At 47.0% G+C, this 19794-nt stretch overlaps 2 protein-coding genes across 2 annotated transcripts; one reads left to right on the forward strand and one right to left on the reverse strand.

Moving 5' to 3' along the window:
- Positions 1 to 12180: 12180 nt before the first annotated feature.
- On the reverse strand, positions 12181 to 14691 carry LOC123431216 (pentatricopeptide repeat-containing protein At1g18485-like). The gene has a single exon (XM_045115043.1). It carries the CDS (start codon positions 14689 to 14691, stop codon positions 12355 to 12357), a length of 2337 nt encoding a protein of 778 aa, XP_044970978.1. The 3' UTR covers positions 12181 to 12354.
- Positions 14692 to 17606: 2915 nt separating this feature from the next.
- Positions 17607 to 18527, forward strand: LOC123428382 (mavicyanin-like). Its single transcript, XM_045112581.1, has 2 exons — positions 17607 to 17993; positions 18085 to 18527. Exons 1-2 carry the CDS (start codon positions 17819 to 17821, stop codon positions 18399 to 18401), a joined length of 492 nt encoding a protein of 163 aa, XP_044968516.1. The 5' UTR covers positions 17607 to 17818; the 3' UTR covers positions 18402 to 18527.
- Positions 18528 to 19794: the final 1267 nt, after the last annotated feature.

A 19794-nucleotide genomic window follows, 5' to 3' on the forward strand; every position in this document is an offset into this window, starting at 1 on the left:
GACTGATCGCGGGACGGTTCACGGGGCGGATCGAGGGACGTGAGGACGTTCCACTACATCAACCGCGTTCACTAACGCTTCTGCTGTACGGTCTACAAGGGTACGTAGATCACACATCCCCTCTCATAGATGGACATCACCATGGTAGGTCTTCGTGCGCGTAGGAATTTTTTTTGTTTCCCATGCGACGTTCCCCAACAGTGGCATCATGAGCTAGGTTCATGCGTAGATGTCTTCTCGAGTAGAACACAAAAGTTTTTGTGGGCGGTGATGTGCGTTTTGCTGCCCTCCTTAGTCTTTTCTTGATTCCACGGTATTGTTGGATTGAAGCGGCTTGGACCGACATTACTCGTACGCTTACGAGAGACTGGTTTCATCTCTACGAGTAACCCCGTTGCTCAAAGATGACTGGCAAGTGTCAGTTTCTCCAACTTTAGTTGAATTGGATTTGACCGAGGAGGTCCTTGGATGAGGTTAAATAGCAACTCATATATCTCCATTGTGGTGTTTGCGTAAGTAAGATGCGATCCTACTAGATACCCATGGTCACCACGTAAAACATGCAACAACAAAATTAGAAGACGTCTAACTTGTTTTTGCAGGGTATGCTTGTGATGTGATATGGCCAACGATGTGATGTGATATATTGGATGTATGAGATGATCATGTTGTAATAGATAATATCGACTTGCACGTCGATGGTACGGCAACCGGCAGGAGCCATAGGGTTGTCTTTATACTAACGTTTGTGCTTGCAGATACGTTTACTATTTTGCTAGGATGTAGCTTTAGTAGTAATAGCGTGAGTAGCACGACAGCCCCGATGGCGACACGTTGATGGAGATCATGGTGCGGCGCCGGTGACAAGAAGATCGTGCCCGTGCTTTGGTGATGGAGATCAAGGAGCACGTGATGCTGGCCATATCATGTCACTTATGAATTGCATGTGATGTTAATCCTTTTATGCACCTTATTTTGCTTAGAACGACGGTAGCATTATGAGGTGATCTCTCGCTAAAATCTCAAGACGAAATTGTGTTCTCCCCAACTGTGCACCGTTGCTACAGTTCGTCGTTTCGAGACACCACGTGATGATCGGGTGTGATAGACTCAACGTTCACATACAACGGGTGCAAAACAGTTGCGCACGCGGAACACTCGGGTTAAGCTTGACGAGCCTAGCATGTGCAGACATGGCCTCGGAACACATGAGACCGAAAGGTCGATCATGAATCATATAGATGATATGATTAGCATAGGGATGCTTACCACTGAAACTATACTCAACTCACGTGATGATCGGACTTGAGCTAGTGTAAGTGGATCATGAACCACTCAAATGACTAGAGAGGTCTACTTTTTGAGTGGGAGTTTAGCGAATAATTTGATTAAGTTAAACTCTAATTATCTTGAACATAGTCTAAGTCCACTTTGAATATATTTGTGTTGTAGATCATGGCTCACGCCACAGTCATCCTGAATTTTAATACGTTCCTAGAGAAAGCTAAGTTGAAAGATGATGGAAGCAACTTTGTAGAGTGGGCTCGTAATCTTAAGCTAATCTTACAAGCTGGGAAGAAGGATTATGTCCTTAATGCTGCACTAGGAGATGAACCACCCGCTACGGCTGATCAGGATGTTAAGAACGCTTGGTTAGCACGTAAGGAGGACTACGCAGTAGTTCAATGTGCAGTCTTGTATGGCTTAGAACCGGGACTTCAACGTCGCTTTAAGCGTCATGGAGCATTTGAGATGTTCCAGGAGTTGAAGTTTATCTTTCAAAAGAACGCCCGGATCGAGAGGTATGAAACCTCCGATAAATTCTATGCTTGCAAGATGGAGGAGAACTCGTCTGTCAATGAACATGTGCTCAAAATGTCTGGGTACTCAAACCGTCTAGCTGAGCTGGGGATTGAACTCCCGCAAGAGGCTGTCACTGACAGAATCCTTCAATCACTGCCGCCAAGCTATAAAGGCTTTGTGTTGAACTACAACATGCAAGGGATGAACAAGTCTCCAGGCGAGTTGTTTGCGATGCTGAAAGTCGCAGAGTCTGAACTCCGTAAAGAGCATCAAGTGTTGATGGTGAATAAGACCACTAGTTTCAAGAGAAACGGCAAAGGCAAGAAGGGTAATTCAAAGAAGAGCGGCAAGCCTGTTGCCAATCCGACGAAGAAACCCAAAGCTGGACCTAAGCCTGAAACAGAGTGTTACTATTGCAAGGGTATGGGTCACTGGAAGCGCAATTGCCCCAAGTATCTGGCAGATAAGAAGGCGGCCAAAGAAAAATCAGGTATATTTGATATACATGTTATTGATTCGTACTTAACCGGCTCTCGTAGTAGTGCCTGGGTATTTTATACCGGTTCTGTTGCTCATATTTGCAACTCGAAACAGGAACTGCGGAATAGACGAAGGCTGGCGAAAGATGAAGTGACGATGCGCGTAGGAAATGGTTCCAAGGTTGATGCAATCGCCGTCGGCACAGTTTCACTTCAGTTACCATCAGGATTAGTTATGAACTTGAATCATTGTTATTTAGTGCCTGCGTTGAGCATGAACATTATATATGGATCTTGTTTATTGCGAGACGGTTACTCTTTTAAGTCAGAGAATAATGGTTGTTCTATTTCTATGAGTAACATCTTTTATGGTCATGCACCCAATGTGAGAGGATTGTTCATATTGAATCTTGATAGCGATACACACATACATAACACTGAGACCAAAAGAGTTAGAGTTAACAATGATAGCGCCATATTTTTGTGGCACTGCCGCTTAGGTCATATTGGTGTAAAGCGCATGAAGAAACTCCATGCCGATGGACTTTTGGAGTCACTTGACTTTGATTCACTTGACACGTGCGAACCATGCCTCATGGGCAAGATGACTAAAACTCCGTTCTCCGGAACAATAGAGCGTGCAAGTGACTTGTTGGAAATCATACATACCAATGTGTGTGGTCCGATGAGCGTAGAGGCACGTGGCGGATATCGTTATTTTCTCACCTTCACTGACGATTTGAGTAGATATGGTTATGTCTACTTAATGAAGCACAAGTCTGAAACATTTGAAAAATTCAAGCAATTTCAGAGTGAAGTTGAAAATCATCGTAACAAGAAGATCAAGTTCCTATGGTCTGATCGTGGGGGTGAATATCTGAGTTTCGAGTTTGGTGCTCACTTAAGACAATGTGGAATTGTTTCACAGTTGACACCGCCTGGAACACCACAGCGTAATGGTGTGTCCGAACGTCGTAATCTTACTTTATTAGAGATGGTGCGATCTATGACGTCTCTTACCGATTTGTCGTTATCGTTTTGGGGTTATGCATTAGAAACAGTTGCATTCACTTTAAATAGGGCACCATCAAAATCCGTTGAGACGACACCAAACGAACTGTGGTATGGCAAAAGGCAAAAGTTGTCGTTTCTTAAAGTTTGGGGATGTGATGCTTATGTCAAAAAGCTTCAGTCTGAAAAGATGGAACCCAAAGCGGAAAAGTGCGTCTTCATAGGTTACCCAAAAGAGACAGTTGGGTACACCTTCTATCTCAAATCCGAGGGCAAAGTGTTTGTTGCTAAAAACGGAGCTTTTCTCGAGAAGGAGTTTCTCTCGAGAGAATTGAGTGGGAGGAAGATAGAACTTCACGAGGTTGTCGAACCTCTCATCCCTCTGGATGGTGGCGCAGGGCAAGGGGAAACCTCTGTCGTTGCGATGCCGGTTGAGGAGGAAGTTAATGATGATGATCATGAAACTCCGGTTCAAGTTTCTGTCGAACCACGCAGGTCGACGAGACCACGTGCTACTCCAGAGTGGTACGGTAATCCCGTCTTATCAATCATGTTGTTGGACAACAATGAACCTGCAAATTATGAAGAAGCAATGGTGGGCCCAGATTCCAACAAATGGCTAGAAGCCATGAAGTCCGAGATAGGATCCATGTATGAGAACAAAGTGTGGACTTTGGAGGTATTGCCTGAGGGCCGTAAGGCTATTCAGAACAAATGGATCTTTAAGAGGAAGACGGACGCTGACGGCAATGTGACCGTTTATAAAGCTCGACTTGTGGCAAAGGGTTTTTCACAAGTTCAAGGAGTTGACTACGATGAGACATTCTCACCCGTAGCGATGCTTAAGTCCGTCAGAATCATGTTAGCAATAGCTGCGTTTTTCGATTATGAAATCTGGCAGATGGATGTCAAAACGGCGTTCCTTAACGGTTTCCTTAAGGAAGAATTGTATATGATGCAACCCGAAGGTTTTGTCGATCCTAAGAATGCTAACAAGGTGTGCAAGCTCCAGCGATCCATTTATGGACTCGTGCAAGCATCTCGGAGTTGGAACAAACGCTTTGATGAGGTGATCAAAGCATTTGGGTTTATACAAGTGGTTGGAGAATCTTGTATTTACAAGAAAGTGAGTGGGAGCTCTGTGGCGTTTCTAATATTATATGTGGATGACATATTGTTGATTGGAAACAACGTAGAGTTTTTGGAGAGCATAAAGGATTACTTGAATAAAAGTTTCTCTATGAAGGACCTAGGAGAAGCTGCTTACATTCTAGGCATTAAGATCTATAGGGATAGATCAAAACGCCTAATATGACTTTCACAAAGCACATACCTTGATAAAGTTTTGAAGAGGTTCAAAATGGAACAGTCCAAGAAGGGGTTCTTGCCAGTTTTACAAGGTACGAGATTGAGTAAGACTCAGTGCCCAGCAACTGATGAGGATAGAGAGCATATGCGCACCGTCCCCTATGCTTCAGCCATAGGTTCTATCATGTATGCAATGCTGTGCACTAGACCGGACGTTAGCCTAGCCATAAGTATGGCAAGTAGGTTCCAGAGTAATCCAGGAGTGGATCACTGGACGGCGGTCAAGAATATCCTGAAGTACCTGAAAAGGACTAAGGAGATGTTTCTCGTGTATGGAGGTGACGAAGAGCTCGCCGTAAAAGGTTACGTCAATGCAAGCTTTGACACAGATCCGGACGACTCTAAGTCGCAAACCGGATACGTATTTGTTCTTAATGGGGGTGCGGTAAGCTGGTGCAGTTCCAAGCAAAGCGTCGTAGCAGATTCTACATGTGAAGCGGAGTACATGGCTGCCTCGGAGGCGGCTAAGGAGGGTGTCTGGATGAAGCAGTTCATGACGGATCTTGGAGTGGTGCCAAGCGCACTGAATCCAATAACCTTGTTCTGTGACAACACGGGTGCCATTGCCTTGGCGAAGGAACCACGGTTTCACAAGAAGTCCAGACACATCAAACGACGCTTCAACCTCATCCGAGACTACGTCGAAGGGGAGGACGTAAATATATGCAAAGTGCACACGGATCTGAATATAGCAAACCCGCTGACTAAACCTCTTCCACGGGCAAAGCATGATCAACACCAAAACTATATGGGTGTTAGATTTATTACAATGTAATTCGCATGATGATGTGAGGGCTAGATTATTGACTCTAGTGCAAGTGGGAGACTGTTGGAATTATGCCCTAGAGGCAATAATAAATATAGTTATTATTATAATTCCTGTATCAAGATAATCGTTTATTGTCCATGCTATAATTGTATTGAATGAAGACTCATTTACATGTGTGGATACATAGACAAAACACTGTCCCTAGCAAGCCTCTAGTTGGCTAGCCAGTTGATCAAAGATAGTCAGTGTCTTCTGATTATGAACAAGGTGTTGTTGCTTGATAACTGGATCACGTCATTAGGAGAATCACGTGATGGACTAGACCCAAACTAATAGACGTAGCATGTTGATCGTGTCATTTTGTTGCTACTGTTTTCTGCGTGTCAAGTATTTGTTCCTATGACCATGAGATCATATAACTCACTAACACCGGAGGAATACTTTGTGTGTATCAAACGTCGCAACGTAACTGGGTGACTATAAAGATGCTCTACAGGTATCTCCGAAGGTGTTCGTTGAGTTAGTATGGATCAAGACTGGGATTTGTCACTCCGTGTGACGGAGAGGTATCTCGGGGCCCACTCGGTAATACAACATCACACATAAGCCTTGCAAGCAATGTGACTTAGTGTAAGTTGCGGGATCTTGTATTACGGAACGAGTAAAGATACTTGCCGGTAAACGAGATTGAAATAGGTATGCGGATACTGACGATCGAATCTCGGGCAAGTAACATACCGAAGGACAAAGGGAATGACATACGGGATTATATGAATCCTTGGCACTGAGGTTCAAACGATAAGATCTTCGTAGAATATGTAGGATCCAATATGGGCATCCAGGTCCCGCTATTGGATATTGACCGAGGAGTCTCTCGGGTCATGTCTACATAGTTCTCGAACCCGCAGGGTCTGCACACTTAAGGTTCGACGTTGTTTTATGCGTATTTGAGTTATATGGTTGGTTACCGAATGTTGTTCGGAGTCCCGGATGAGATCACGGACGTCACGAGGGTTTTCGGAATGGTCCGGAAACGAAGATTGATATATAGGATGACCTCATTTGATTACCGGAAGGTTTTCGGAATTACCGGGAATGTATCGGGAATGACAAATGGGCTCCGGGAGTTCACCGGGGGGGCAACCCACCCCGGGGAAGCCCATAGGCCTTGGGGTGGCACACCAACCCTTAGTGGGCTGGTGGGACAGCCCAAGAAGGCCCTATGCGCCATAGGAAGAAAATCAAAGAGAAAAGAAAAAAAAGGAGGAGGTGGGAAAGGAAAGAAGGACTCCACCCACCAAACCAAGTAGGAGTCGGTTTGGGGGGGAGACCTTCCCCCCTTGGCTCGGTCGACCCCCTTGGGGCTCCTTGAGCCCCAAGGCAAGGCTCCCTCTCTCCCACCTATATTTATGGAGGTTTTAGGGCTGATTTGAGACGACTTTTCCACGGCAGCCCGACCACATACCTCCACGGTTTTTCCTCTAGATCGCGTTTCTGCGGAGCTCGGGCGAAGCCCTGCTGAGACAAGATCATCACCAACCTCCGGAGCGCCGTCACGCTGCCGGAGAACTCTTCTGCCTCTCCGTCTCTCTTGCTGGATCAAGAAGGCCGAGATCATCGTCGAGCTGTACGTGTGCTGAACGCGGAGGTGCCGTCCGTTCGGCACTAGATCGTGGGACTGATCGCGGGACGGTTCGCCGGGCGGATCGAGGGATGTGAGGACGTTCCACTACATCAACCGCGTTCACTAACGCTTCTGCTGTACGGTCTACAAGGGTACGTAAATCACACATCCCCTCTCGTAGATGGACATCACCATGATAGGTCTTCGTGCGCGTAGGAAATTTTTTTGTTTCCCATGCAACGTTCCCCAACAGAATGCTCACACAATCTTCTTCTTCAAGACATGCTTGCAATAAGCTCAACTCTCACATGACCAATTTTTGGATAATACCTTGAATACCACATTGGTCACCATATAAGCTGCTTGAAACCAACATATGGATTTCAAGAAATGACTATGGACAAATCCTTCGAATATAACTCAAGGCGACCATTAGTCCATAGGGATTGTCATCAATTACCAAAATCGCACATGGAGAAATATGCTCTTACACACTTCATATTCATGATCATTTTGATGCACTTCATTTGTTTGAGACCAATGAAAATTGTTGGAGCCGACACCCATAGTTGAGAAATATGTGTCATCATTGAAGTATTCACTACAAACTATGATAAGAAAACTATGTGAAGCTATTCATATGCACACATTTCTAGCAACAACAACAAGAAGAAAAAATCTTACCTTGCGGGCATTTCATTGAACACCATTTGGGCGTCGGCCGCTGGCGCACCAAATTGCGACTCCTTAGGCGCTTCTGGTGGCGGTGAAGGCGGAGGCGGGGCGGGGCGAGGGGCACTGTCGGTCTCTTCCTTGCAGCCACCTTATTTTTCTTCTGGGTCGGCGGCACCAACGTTGTCGCCGCAGCCGCAGCCGTCGCGTGTGGGCGCTTGATGATGGAGCTCTGTGGCTTCAAGGTGGGCGCCGTGCGAAGCCACCTTGAGGGTTTGTCCGTGGCGCCATGAAAAGTCCGTGCGCGAGATCGTGCTTGGAGCCGGTGTTGCGCCGGTGACGAAACCGGAGGTCAACCCCACACAAGGGTTTGCGATGGCGACGACGGCGGAGGAGGAGGAGGAGGAGCCGGCGGCGGCCGATGGGTCACAGGCGTAGCGAGCGGTCGGGGGCATGTCGACGCGACCGTCCATCGCCGGCTGAGGCGCGGGGAGGGGCGAAGGCGGGCGCGGCGGCTGGCGTTTGAAGATTTACGCGGGTGAATTGTTTTGTCTCGCGTGCTAGCGGGCGAACCAAATATGATACGCGTGATGGAGTTTCTTCCAGCGCCAGACCGCACGCGGCATTATTGTGCGGCCGCTTGAGCGCTGCTTTCGTCGGTATGCGCATTATATTACCGGTTTTTAAACGCACGGTTTATTTAATGAAGCTCCTCTTATAAAAGGCCAGACCGTTCATCTTGAAGACCTTGGCCAGCGGATCCAAGGGAGCACGTTCCTGGTCGACCCTGACTTGGAGATGGTATATGTGGTGCTCCTCGGTCGCCACGTCGACCACCAGCTAGCATCGCGACGAGAACCGGGGGCAGCCGGAAATGTACGATCTATCGCAGACGCGCGGCTTGGACGACACAACGAAAATCTTGATCGTTCCCTTTCAATTTGAGTCCGATTAGGAGCAGGAACCCCGACTACATTTCAGTAGGCCGCTTCACGGTTTGATGCCGAGCTGGTGTCGGTCGGAGGGAGTCGCGTTCCCGGCCGGTCTATATATATAGTCTCAGCTCAGAGCATGGCCCCTCCTTGATTCTGTATTCTCGACGCACGCACAAACACCTAGCTTATCCACCATCTGCATACGGTTCGACGAGCGAGAGGAGCCAGCCGGCCGGCGACATGGCGTCCCCGAGGCAAGAGTACGTCCAGATCGTCGGCGTGCCGTCGCCGCTCCCGGTGGCCTGGCTGGAGGGGGACGTCCTCGCCGAGTACCTGCAGTTCCTCGAGGAGGCGGAGAAGGCCGCGGCCGCGGCCGCGCCGCTTCCCGGCGTCAAGTGGCTGGAGGGGGACGTCCTCGCCAACTTCCTGCAGTTTCTCGGCGAGGACGAGCCGGAGCCGGAGCCGGAGCCGGTCGTGCACTACGATAGCGGCAACGGCGGCGACTCCATGGATGAGGAGGAGGAGGACGAGGAGATGGCGTTTCTGCTGCGGCACATCACGGGCCTCCCGGCGTTCATGGCGCGCGCCGCGGCGGCGGCCACCTCGCCTCGGTGCAAGATTGATTAATCGGGACGGCCTGGCTCTGAACTTCTGATCAAGATACGCGAGCGCTGCCTAGCTGTTTTGCTTGCTTGGTTTCCTGCCTACATGTTTCTGTTCTGGACAGATGAAAACGGACCTACTGTTAATCTGTGACACATGCATGCTTGTAACACTACTGCATGAGCTATGTACTTTTTTTAATCATATGTTGGATCAGAGAATGTTGCATTTTAACTATTCGAGATTGCTTCTTTGTATGACGAAAGGGTTGCAATGGAAGCTATGGTCAGATTATAAGCCAAAATCAAGCTTATCGAGCAGAAAACTTCAACTGTACCTTTACTTTTGAAGGTCGAGCTTGTAATTTCGAAGTTCATTCGTTAGCCAAGTACTCTCAGTCTTTAGACCGGGGCGGTATGTTTGGCTGGGACAACCTCACGATTCTTTTCGAGTAATGTTACACCTACAAAGTCTTACTTAAAGATTTTACGATAAACTGATGTGTAAGATTGTGATTGATAATTGGGGGATGAGGGGCCCCACCCCCACTGAAAATCAAGAGAGGAGAGAAGAATTAGTTTGGAAGGTTAAGTAAACCTTTGTAAGTTTTTGTAGGTCTAGCATTATTGATTCTTTTCTATTCCAAACTCTGTGACCTTTGAGCAATAATAAAGACTTGTCTTTTCTAAAAATATACTCCCTCCGTCCTAAAATTCTTGTCTTAGATTTGTGTAGATATGAATGTATCTAGTCACATTTTAGTATTTAGATACATCTATTTCTAAACAAACCTAAGACAAGAATTTTGGGACGGATGGAGTATATATATATTCGGGGTTGCTTCTTTGTATGACGACAAACTCAGGATTGCCACGGTGGGATATGAAGAGCTGTACGCTGCGTCACAAATATACATTATCACTTTTGAGATAGAATAGAAAATAATAATATCATTAATTTTCCACATTTCACAGCTAATTCATGGTTCGTATGGTGTCGTGGTATCTAGATGAAAGTTTCAACTTGATAAAGTTCATGTCCTTTTTGGCATAACTAATTCTTGCATTACTCAGAATTAAGTGTTACAATCCCATCCAACAATTTCCAGGACATCGTCTGGGCCAAAGCATAGCCAAACAGCTGTTCAGTCATGCAACCTACCGAAATTGCCATGAAATGACTAGCCCTATCTCTGCTTCGACAAATACATGTAATGCAAGAATCACATCCCCATACTGAAATTGATCTCTTTGATAATAAAAGCATACTTTGATTTTGTTCTTCTCTCTACTTTTGATCATAGCAACGGCCTCCTTGCAGTACGATTCAATATCAATAGGCTGATTGCGCCACTGGAGAGCCTTCTTTGATTGACATGAGTTCAGCTTCAAGTACATCTGAGCAATTGTAAAGATGACGACAAAAACTGAAGATTACAGAGCCGCCATCGTACCTAGAAACATACCTCACCCAGCAATACCCTCCAATACATGATACAACACCGCCATCTCTTCCCCCCCACCCCAAAAAAAAAAAAAACGCCATCCCGACTTGCCCTTCATGATCCAGACAACCACGTTGCTGGCTGGGACGCGGTGGGATGGACAATCCTCACACGTTGACTTGGATAGTGAAAAGGTGCATCTTGAAAGATGGTCGGAGGAATGTGCTTCAGTACCTCAGAGTTCCTTAACACTTACCAGCATTTCACACTTCACCCCATCACTGAACACAACGGCAATCACCCGTCCAATCCCTGGTCCCATAACCATGCAATCACCAGAGACAGAGGATCTTAATCTTGAAAGCTCCTTGGTGTTGACATCTTTTATTATGTCACCAGAGTTTGTCTCCAAGTCCACATGCCTTATAACCCCAACAATGCCGCCCAAATGACCCGAGGGATCAGACACAGGGCAGACTATGTCCCTACGAAGAAACCCTCTTTCAGAAGTAAGAAAATCATCAATCTTAACGATGCTCTGCGCATGGTTGCTGTATGTAAATTCACATTCTTATTGGTCCTCACTGTCACTCATTCCATTGTATGACTCACTGTCCAAGTCAGTCGCAGACAAATCAATGTTTACAAACCCTGCAAATATGAAACAACTAATATTGTTAACAGTTAGATTAAATCCATTCCTGCCTTTTTGTAATAAACCGTGTTATGTGATAAACTAAAGAACGGTCTTTGAACAGCAGGTTAATGTTCGGACAAATATGAATGGACAGCACGCTTAATGCTAATGCCAAAGGAGAATTCCCTCATACAGTATCAGTAACCACCAAAGGAGATTTTGCCAGATAGCAAAAGTAAGATTTAGTGCCAAAGGGGATTTTCCCAGACAAGACAGAAGCTAAACCTAGCGCCGAAGGGGATGTGCCAAGATAGCAATCTATAGCTAAAGCTAAAGCATATGTAACGACGGAGATCAGAAGAATAGGTAGTTCTGCCGAAGGACATTTGCCGAACTATATGTAGTTTTGTCAAAGGACATTTGCTGAACTATAGGCAGGCTTTGCCAAAAGGAAAATTTCCCAGAACTATCGGTAGGTTTTGCCAAAGGAGATTTGCCAGAAGAACTACAGAACAGTCACTATCTGAACTGTTCAGTGTCAAAGGAGGTTCCAGAAGAACTACAGAAAAGTCACTGTCTGAAATTTTCAGCGGCAAAGGAGATTTGCCCTAAACTAGGAATGGCTCGTTACAGGAGATAATTTCCAGAGGAAAGTTCAGAACTGCTCACTGTTTTTATGGAGAGACAAGTTGTCTAAGAATGATTACCTTCTCTTCCATCACTAGGCTAAACTCCATTAGCAAAGATATGTCGACCGCGGCAGTGCCAATTAATATTGCTCATCTTTATGTGATTCTTGTCAGGTCATACAGTGCAGCCATCGACGACTACGGTCTTCTAAAAGTCAGTGCACTCCTCATCGCATTCCTTCACTATTACAGCGACAACACTTATCAGATTTGTTGAACAAGCAATATTATAGTGCTATATACATTTCATTCGTAGTGGAAGACTCCATCTGTGCACCATCTGTTACATTGCCAGTCAATTTAAACTTATCGCAGCGGAGCTAACCGTCCCCCACAAGAAAAGCTTGTAGCTTGTCGCCACTCTGTACCCAGCTATAGGCTGGGTTTTTCTGTACCTTCCTGGATTTCATTAATTTCCTGATCTTGTTTGCTTCATTCCACCTAGCAGCCTCAGCATACATGTTTATCAGCAGTGTGTAGTAACCCGAATGCTCTGGCTTCAACTCAAACAAATGTTCTGCTGCATATTGTGCTACTTCAAGGTTTCCATGTATTCTGCAAGCCCCAAGCAGTGCTCCCCACACATCGGAATTGGCATGAAAAGGCATGTCTAGGATTAGTTCAACAGATTCAGTCAGTTGTCCAGTACGCCCAAGAAGATCAACCATACAAGCATAATGCATTTGTTGTGGCTCTAAATTTTGGGCACGCATTTGACTGAAGTACTGTTTTCCTTTCTCAACAAGCCCACCATGGCTGCATGCCGACAGCACTGCAATGTAAGAGACATGATCATAGTCAACACCATCGTCCTTCATCAGATCAAACAAATGGAAAGCAACATCAATTTGGCCGTGCATTCCATATCCCATGATCATGGTATTCCATGAAGCAACATCCTTCTCTGTAATCCTATTGAAGATCTTTGTTGCAGTATCAAGCATTCCACCTTTAGTATACAAACCTAGCAGTGAATTAGCCAGAAAGGGATGATTACTTTGCAATCTCCTTACTAAAACACCATGAATTTCTTTCCCTTGTTTAAATGCACATAAATTGGTACATGCAGTCAGAGCACCCATGAAAGAAATAGCATCATACTCGATTCCCACAGACCTTATCTCCTTAAATAGATTAAGAGATTCAAAACTCCATGGACTCTGAGAATAACCCAGAAGCAACGCGTTGTATGACACATCATCCTTCTCTGACAAGTCAAAAATATTTTGCGCCAAGCTCAGCTGCCCGCACTTCGCGTACATATCGATCAGAGCATTCGATATGAACAAGTCAAATACTAATCCTGTACGGATCGACCATGCATGGATCTGTTTCCCTATCTTTAGAGAGGACATCCTTGAACAAGCTGGAAGTACATTCACCAGAGTTATTGAATTTGGCCGTTCCCCATCCTTTTGCATCTTGATAACAAGACGGAATGCCTCAGTCTCAGCTCCATTTTGCACAAGATTAGCGATCATTGCATTCCATGACACCACATTGGGTACCTCAATCTTTTCAAAGACAGTGCAGGCTTTGTCCAGAGATCCAAGTTTGGCATACATATCCACAAGTGAATTGGCAACAAAAATATCAGAGTCCATTGCTCTCTTTATACTATACCCATGTACCTCCCTCCCCAGATCAAAATAACCAAGCTCAACCAAAGCAGGTAGCAAACTTGATAATGTGATAGACCCTGGCGTAACTCCACGCTCTGACATTTCCCTAAACATGGCCAGCACATCTCCATAAAGCCCTGAATTAAGAAAACAACCTATGGCAGAATTCCAAGAAACCTCATTTCTCTCTGGCATTACATCGAACACCTGCATCGATGCCTCCACTTGACAAAATTTCCCGTACATATCAACCAATGCATTTCCAAGATTGAGCACGGTGACCAGCCCAGTCTTCAGCGCGAGTCCATGCACAGCCAACCCAAACCCCTGCTCCTGCTCCACGCCACAGGCAGGCAGAACCGAGACCAAGCTTGCCACGCTCACAGGGACCCCGCTCCCCATCATACTGACCAATGCGCGCCTCGCGTCATCGAACATCCTGTTGGCCAAGAACGCAGAGACGAGGGAGTTCCACGAGACGACGTCCCGGGCGGGCATTTCATCGAACGCCCTGCGCGCGTCACGGGCGGAGCCACAGGCAGCGTAGAAAGAGACGAGCGTGTTGCCCGCGAAGACGTCGGACAGGTGGCCGGTTCGGATCGCGGCGGCGTGGAGCTCGAGGCCCTTGGCCGCGTGCGCGGCAGCGGCGGCCGCGGCGGCGTGGAGGGCGAAGGGGAAGGTGCGGTCGTCCGGGCTGACGGCGGAGCGGAGCATGAGGTTGTAGACCCGCAGGGCCTCGGCGGGGAGGGAGGCCGAGGAGAGCGCGCGGGAGAGGGAGTTCCAGAGGAAGGCGGAGCGGAGGCGGAGCGGGTGGTGGAGGAGGAGGCGGCGGGAGGAGGGCAGGTCGGCGACCGCGGCGTAGGAGAGGATGAGCGCGCCGGCGAGGGGCAGGGACGCGGCGAGCGCGCCGGATGTCAGGGCGGCCGCGTGCGCGCGGCGGAGGAGGTTGCCGGCGCCGCCGCATTGGTGGAGGTGGAGGACGTGCGCGTGCAGGACCGCGGCTGTCGAGCGCTCGGCGGGAGCGCGCGGCTGCATAGGGGTTGGGGATTCGCTCCTCTGTTCCCGAGATTCAAATAAGAAATGGACCATTTTGGTGATTTATCTTTTTTTTTTTGCAAGAAAGCTTCAAATAATAAAATTACAACCAGATTCGTACACTACCTAACGACGACTACAAACAGTAAAGTGAGCCGAAGACGCATCAGCGTCATCGTCCCTTCCTCGCCGAAGTCGGGCAAGACGTGTTGTACTAAATAGTCGGAAAGTCGTCCTCGTAAGGGCATCTCTACCGGGGCGTTCGTTATAATAACTGTCGGTTCGTTGCAATAAATATTGTATGAACAGATACCCCAAATTGGCCCATCCCAATTATTTGTGGGATCCCGAATCCGCGAACCCAGTTCCTTCTTATGTGCGGGATTTCGTTCATTTTTGTACACTCCCCTTTTCGTTGACGCGAACCCATTTCCGTGGGCTTTATTTCCCACATCCACTCCCCGCCACCGCATATCCTCGCCCCTTGGTGCTGCCCCCGACTGCCCCACGCCGCCTGAAAGATCCGTTGCCCCGCACCGCCCAAAAGCTCCACAGCCCGACGCCACATCCATTCCACCTAGTTTTGGCAGTGCCATCGATCCGCCCAGGAGCTAGGTGCGTGGGCTCGTAGCTTGCGGGTGCAGGTGGTTCCGGCGCCTATGGACGGGGCGCGTCAGGGGAAGAGGACGGCGCGGCACTGATCCGGGCGGTGAAGAGAAGAAAGGGGCGGCGCGGCTTGGCTTTGCTTTGGGCGGCAGGAAAAAAGAAAGGGGTGGCGCGACGCGGCTTCAATTTGGACGGCGGGGAGAAGAAAAAGGCGGCGCAACGCGGCTTTGCTTCAGGCGAGGTATGTCCAACACCTGCACGTTCATGCTCGATTTGGCCCGGAGTAGGTTCGGGTGAAATTCATGGCGTTTTTGTGTGCATTTTGTAGATAGACTCGAGTGTGTCCTCGTCGATCTTCATCTGATGATACATACATAGAATATTTGATCCTTGACGACGATGACGGCAACCTAGTGTTGTTGCATCTCATTTACGAATTTGAGGCGGGGTCGAAGAAAAAGAGGCGTGGATCAACGGTCGGTCGGCTATGCATTCCCCGCAACCGAGCTCTCGGCGACAAGATGCCCATGAAGGACTACTTCGTGGAGGTATCGACATATCTGGCTCACCTCTTCCGTAGGCGATATCGAATGCATAGGTCACTTATCGTCTGCATCGTCGAGGCTTGCGAGCAAAACTATCGATTCTTGACTCGGCGTAGGAATGCACACACTTTGATTGGCTTTAGTGCATATCAAAAAATGACAGCGGCATGAGAGTGATCGCATATGGTGTTTCGACGACTACACAGATGAATATCTCGCATTGGCGAAGATACCACCATCAAATGTGTATGTGTCTTTGCGAAGACAATGATTCGGGTTTTTCGGTCTGGAGTACCTTGTAGCCTTCCGTCAAACAACTATATTAATCCATTATTAAAACATGTTTGAAACTGCTCTGCTCCTTAAAATTTAGTCCCGCTCCAAAAAAAAGCCAAACGGGATAGCTCCATGATATGCCGTTCCGTAAAAAAAACTAGAATAAGGTACAATTTCAAAGTTTTTATGAAGCTCTTCAGAGGATGCTCCAAAAAACTCTAGAAGCTGGAGTTGAATGAAAATTATCCACCATTATCACTAGTAAGTGGATACCCCTTCACCCTCCTTCCTCCTTAACCAATCAAATAGATTCTTCCCATCAAATTTTCTATCCTTGCAGCTGGAGCTAGATGGAAGCCAAATATTCTCTTGTCATTGCTATAGCGAAGCTATATGAAACTGCTCTAAAGTGAATTTGATGAAGTGAAGTTGATTTTGGTGAAATAGAGCTGTTTTTCCTTTCGATAAATAGCAGCAGTCTTACGCCATTCAACGCAAACGAGATTACGTGGTGATTTTCATTGGTCGGGAGGAAAGCCCCACTCATTTTTTTTGGATTGCGGAAAAAGTGCGTCCGGATTGTCGAACGGACCGATATAAAATAGCGTTGGATAAAAAAGTGCGTCTGAATCTCCCGGTGCAGACATATGCGGGTTTTTAGGGTCCATATTGAAGATGCCCTAAGGCCTCATAGGACCACCGCAATAGAACAACAACCGTCATCAATGAAGAGACACATAGATCGAAAGGAACGAACTTAAAGATATTCGAACATAGAAAAACAAAGACCAGATCCGAACAGAGTCACTAAAGACAACCGCCGACTGATCATGTGAGATCAGTCGGAGACACACCTCCACACGTCCTCCGACGTTTCTAAATGCACCATTGAAATGGAGCTAGGCGGGAAGAACCTTATTTCATCTTGATGGAGTTGTCGTCATCTCGCCTTCGTGAACATGACACAAACCCTAATAAAAAAATCAAAGAAACATCCAAAAATAGAGACTTGTCACCGGTAAGAGTCGGAATCCACCGTCTCCATGGTCCTAGAGCCACCGGAGACACGAGACGGACCAAGAACTCTACTCTTTTTGGAGAGCATGTTTCTTTCCTTTTCTTTCATTAATGCATGATGAAAAAAATGTAGTACTCAAGGGGTGAATTTATTTAATATATGCATTCAACCTTTTTAATACATCTTGAACATTTTTTAATACATGGTGAACTTTTTAAAATAAATGATACACTTTCTTTATATACTAGACAATGCACCGAGCGTTGCTGTGAAAAATTTGTTAAAAAATATATGGATAAATGTTAGAAAACTAACGGTAATACAAAAATCATTATAAATGTTTTGTTTAATTACCTAGAAAAAATTCTTGAATTTGCATAGAAAAAAGTAACTTATAACTACATGCATGAATAGCAACTCCGCCCCCGCGCGCGCACCCATGACGCACCACGTACCCGACGCCTCCGCCATTCTCGACCTCCCCCGCCGCCCATAACCGCCCTCCTCCTCGGCTCGCCACCCCACTCCCTCCCTATTAATTCGCTCCCGCCATCGCCGATCCATCGGACGTAAACCTGCAGTTTCGCGCACGGAGCTGACCGTCGATCAGATCGATCGGGCCGGAGGAAACAAAGACCAGATCAGATCAGGCCGGAGCTGACCGTGTTGTCGTCGTCCGGCCATGGCGAGCAGCCTCCTCCCCGTCGTGGCGCTCCTCGCGCTGCTCTTCGGCGCGTCGCGCGCCACCGACTTCGAGGTCGGCGCGGACGCCGGGTGGGTCGTGCCGGCGGCCGGCGGCTCCGGCACGTACAACGACTGGGCGTCCAAGAACCGCTTCCTCGTCGGCGACAGCGTCCGTAAGGCTCGCTCTCCACCCGCTCGCTTTTGATCCACCCACCCGATTGGTTAACACGTACGTACGTGATGCGCGTGATGGATTGATGGTAGATTTCAAGTACAAGGCGGACTCGGTGATGGAGGTGACGCAGGAGGAGTACGACAAGTGCGGGTCGACGCACCCCATCTTCTTCTCCAACAACGGCGACACCGAGGTGCGCCTCGACCGCCCGGGCCCCTTCTACTTCATCAGCGGCGTCACGGGCCACTGCGAGCGCGGCCAGAAGATGGTCGTCAAGGTCATCGGCCAGAACGAGCCCCCGCCCGCGCCCCCCAGCGGCGCCGCGCCGCCCAGCATCGGATCCGGCGCCGCCGCCATCACTGCCGTCGCGATGCTCTTGCCTGTTCTCGTCATGCGTGGTATCTGATGACTGACTAAATAGCGCGGGCCGGCGGGACATCCATAATGTTTTTGCAGCTTCATTAGATAATGTGAGCGTGCTTAGTAAATTGTTTTTCGTTGTGGTATTTAACATGTGATTAACTTGTTGATCGACTCATTAATTTCCAATTCCGTGTTGTCATCCTATAAGCTCCCGGTTCTTCATTTTCGTTAAGTAGAGGATACCCACATCATATTGCTTATATTGCAACCCAACTGAAATATAAAAAAAAAGTTATGATGGGCTTAAACTCAAGAATAAAGGAATGAAGGATTGGACAAGGTTGTCAAACCTCGTGCACCGATGTTACAAGCTCTATCTGTTTCACCCGGCTCTCTGTCTCGAGAACGAGGATAGAGACTGCAGAAAGAGAGACAAGAGTAAGACTAAAAAGGAAGATTGCCTACTGAATAAATGTTTGTTAAGAAATGAGGAATGAGAAGGAAAACAAAGGGGTTGCTTGGTTCTATATCCAGCAATGCCACACTTTGCCACACGATGTTTGTCACACATGTCTAAGGTTAGTTCTTTAAAATGAAAGCCACAAGTTGGCATGCCCAAAGAAATCTTGCCAGACTTTTCAAGTGTATGTGATGTGGGACCCTAATATGACTTGCCTAAGGCGTGACTTAAATCAAACACCCACCTAAGTTATTCTCAAATCAAACAGTCCCTAATTGAATATTGTAAGAGCTTTTTATGGTGTAGGAGTAACTAGGAGAAAGTAATATGATTCAAACGGGCTCGATAAAGGAACGAAGGAAGATGAGTTCTTTGCATGCTTGTTAAGGCACAAACCTTCAATAGGCATGCAGGTATGGCATGCCATCTAAAAAATACAAAGGCTAAAGAAAAATAGGGATGAATAAACTGAAAAGCGGATGCATCGAACATTGAAAATGTGATAACTAAAGGTCTAAAACTTATACTCAAGAAAACTCTCAAGACTAAGGAAATCATGTGATTATTTAAAAAATAATTGACATGGAAAATTCAATTCTAAATGATAATTGAGATTGTTCAATGATGATGACAAAAGACTAATTAATTATAAATACCTAATTCTTTACCCCATCCACTCCATCTACATTTATTATGATTGACACATGGTTTCGTAGCAATGGACTATTTAATCACATATATTGCCATGCGTACAATCAGCACCGTTGTAACCTGTAAATCGTTAGAGTTGCCTATTTAGGACAGTAAAACTGAGCCTAAAACGAGCTCTCTCAACGATTTGCATTTCTGGCCGTTCATTTTTAGGATCTGAACGTTTTTGGCCATCAGATCTCCTATCCTAAGGGGCTGCTGCTTCGAAAGAAAAAACTGAGCTATGTGGTTAATTGGGCCCCGTATCGTACAAACCCCTCGCTCG

This window comes from Hordeum vulgare, chromosome 2H, assembly GCF_904849725.1.
Source record: "Hordeum vulgare subsp. vulgare chromosome 2H, MorexV3_pseudomolecules_assembly, whole genome shotgun sequence".
Classification (NCBI taxonomy): Eukaryota; Viridiplantae; Streptophyta; class Magnoliopsida; order Poales; family Poaceae; genus Hordeum; species Hordeum vulgare.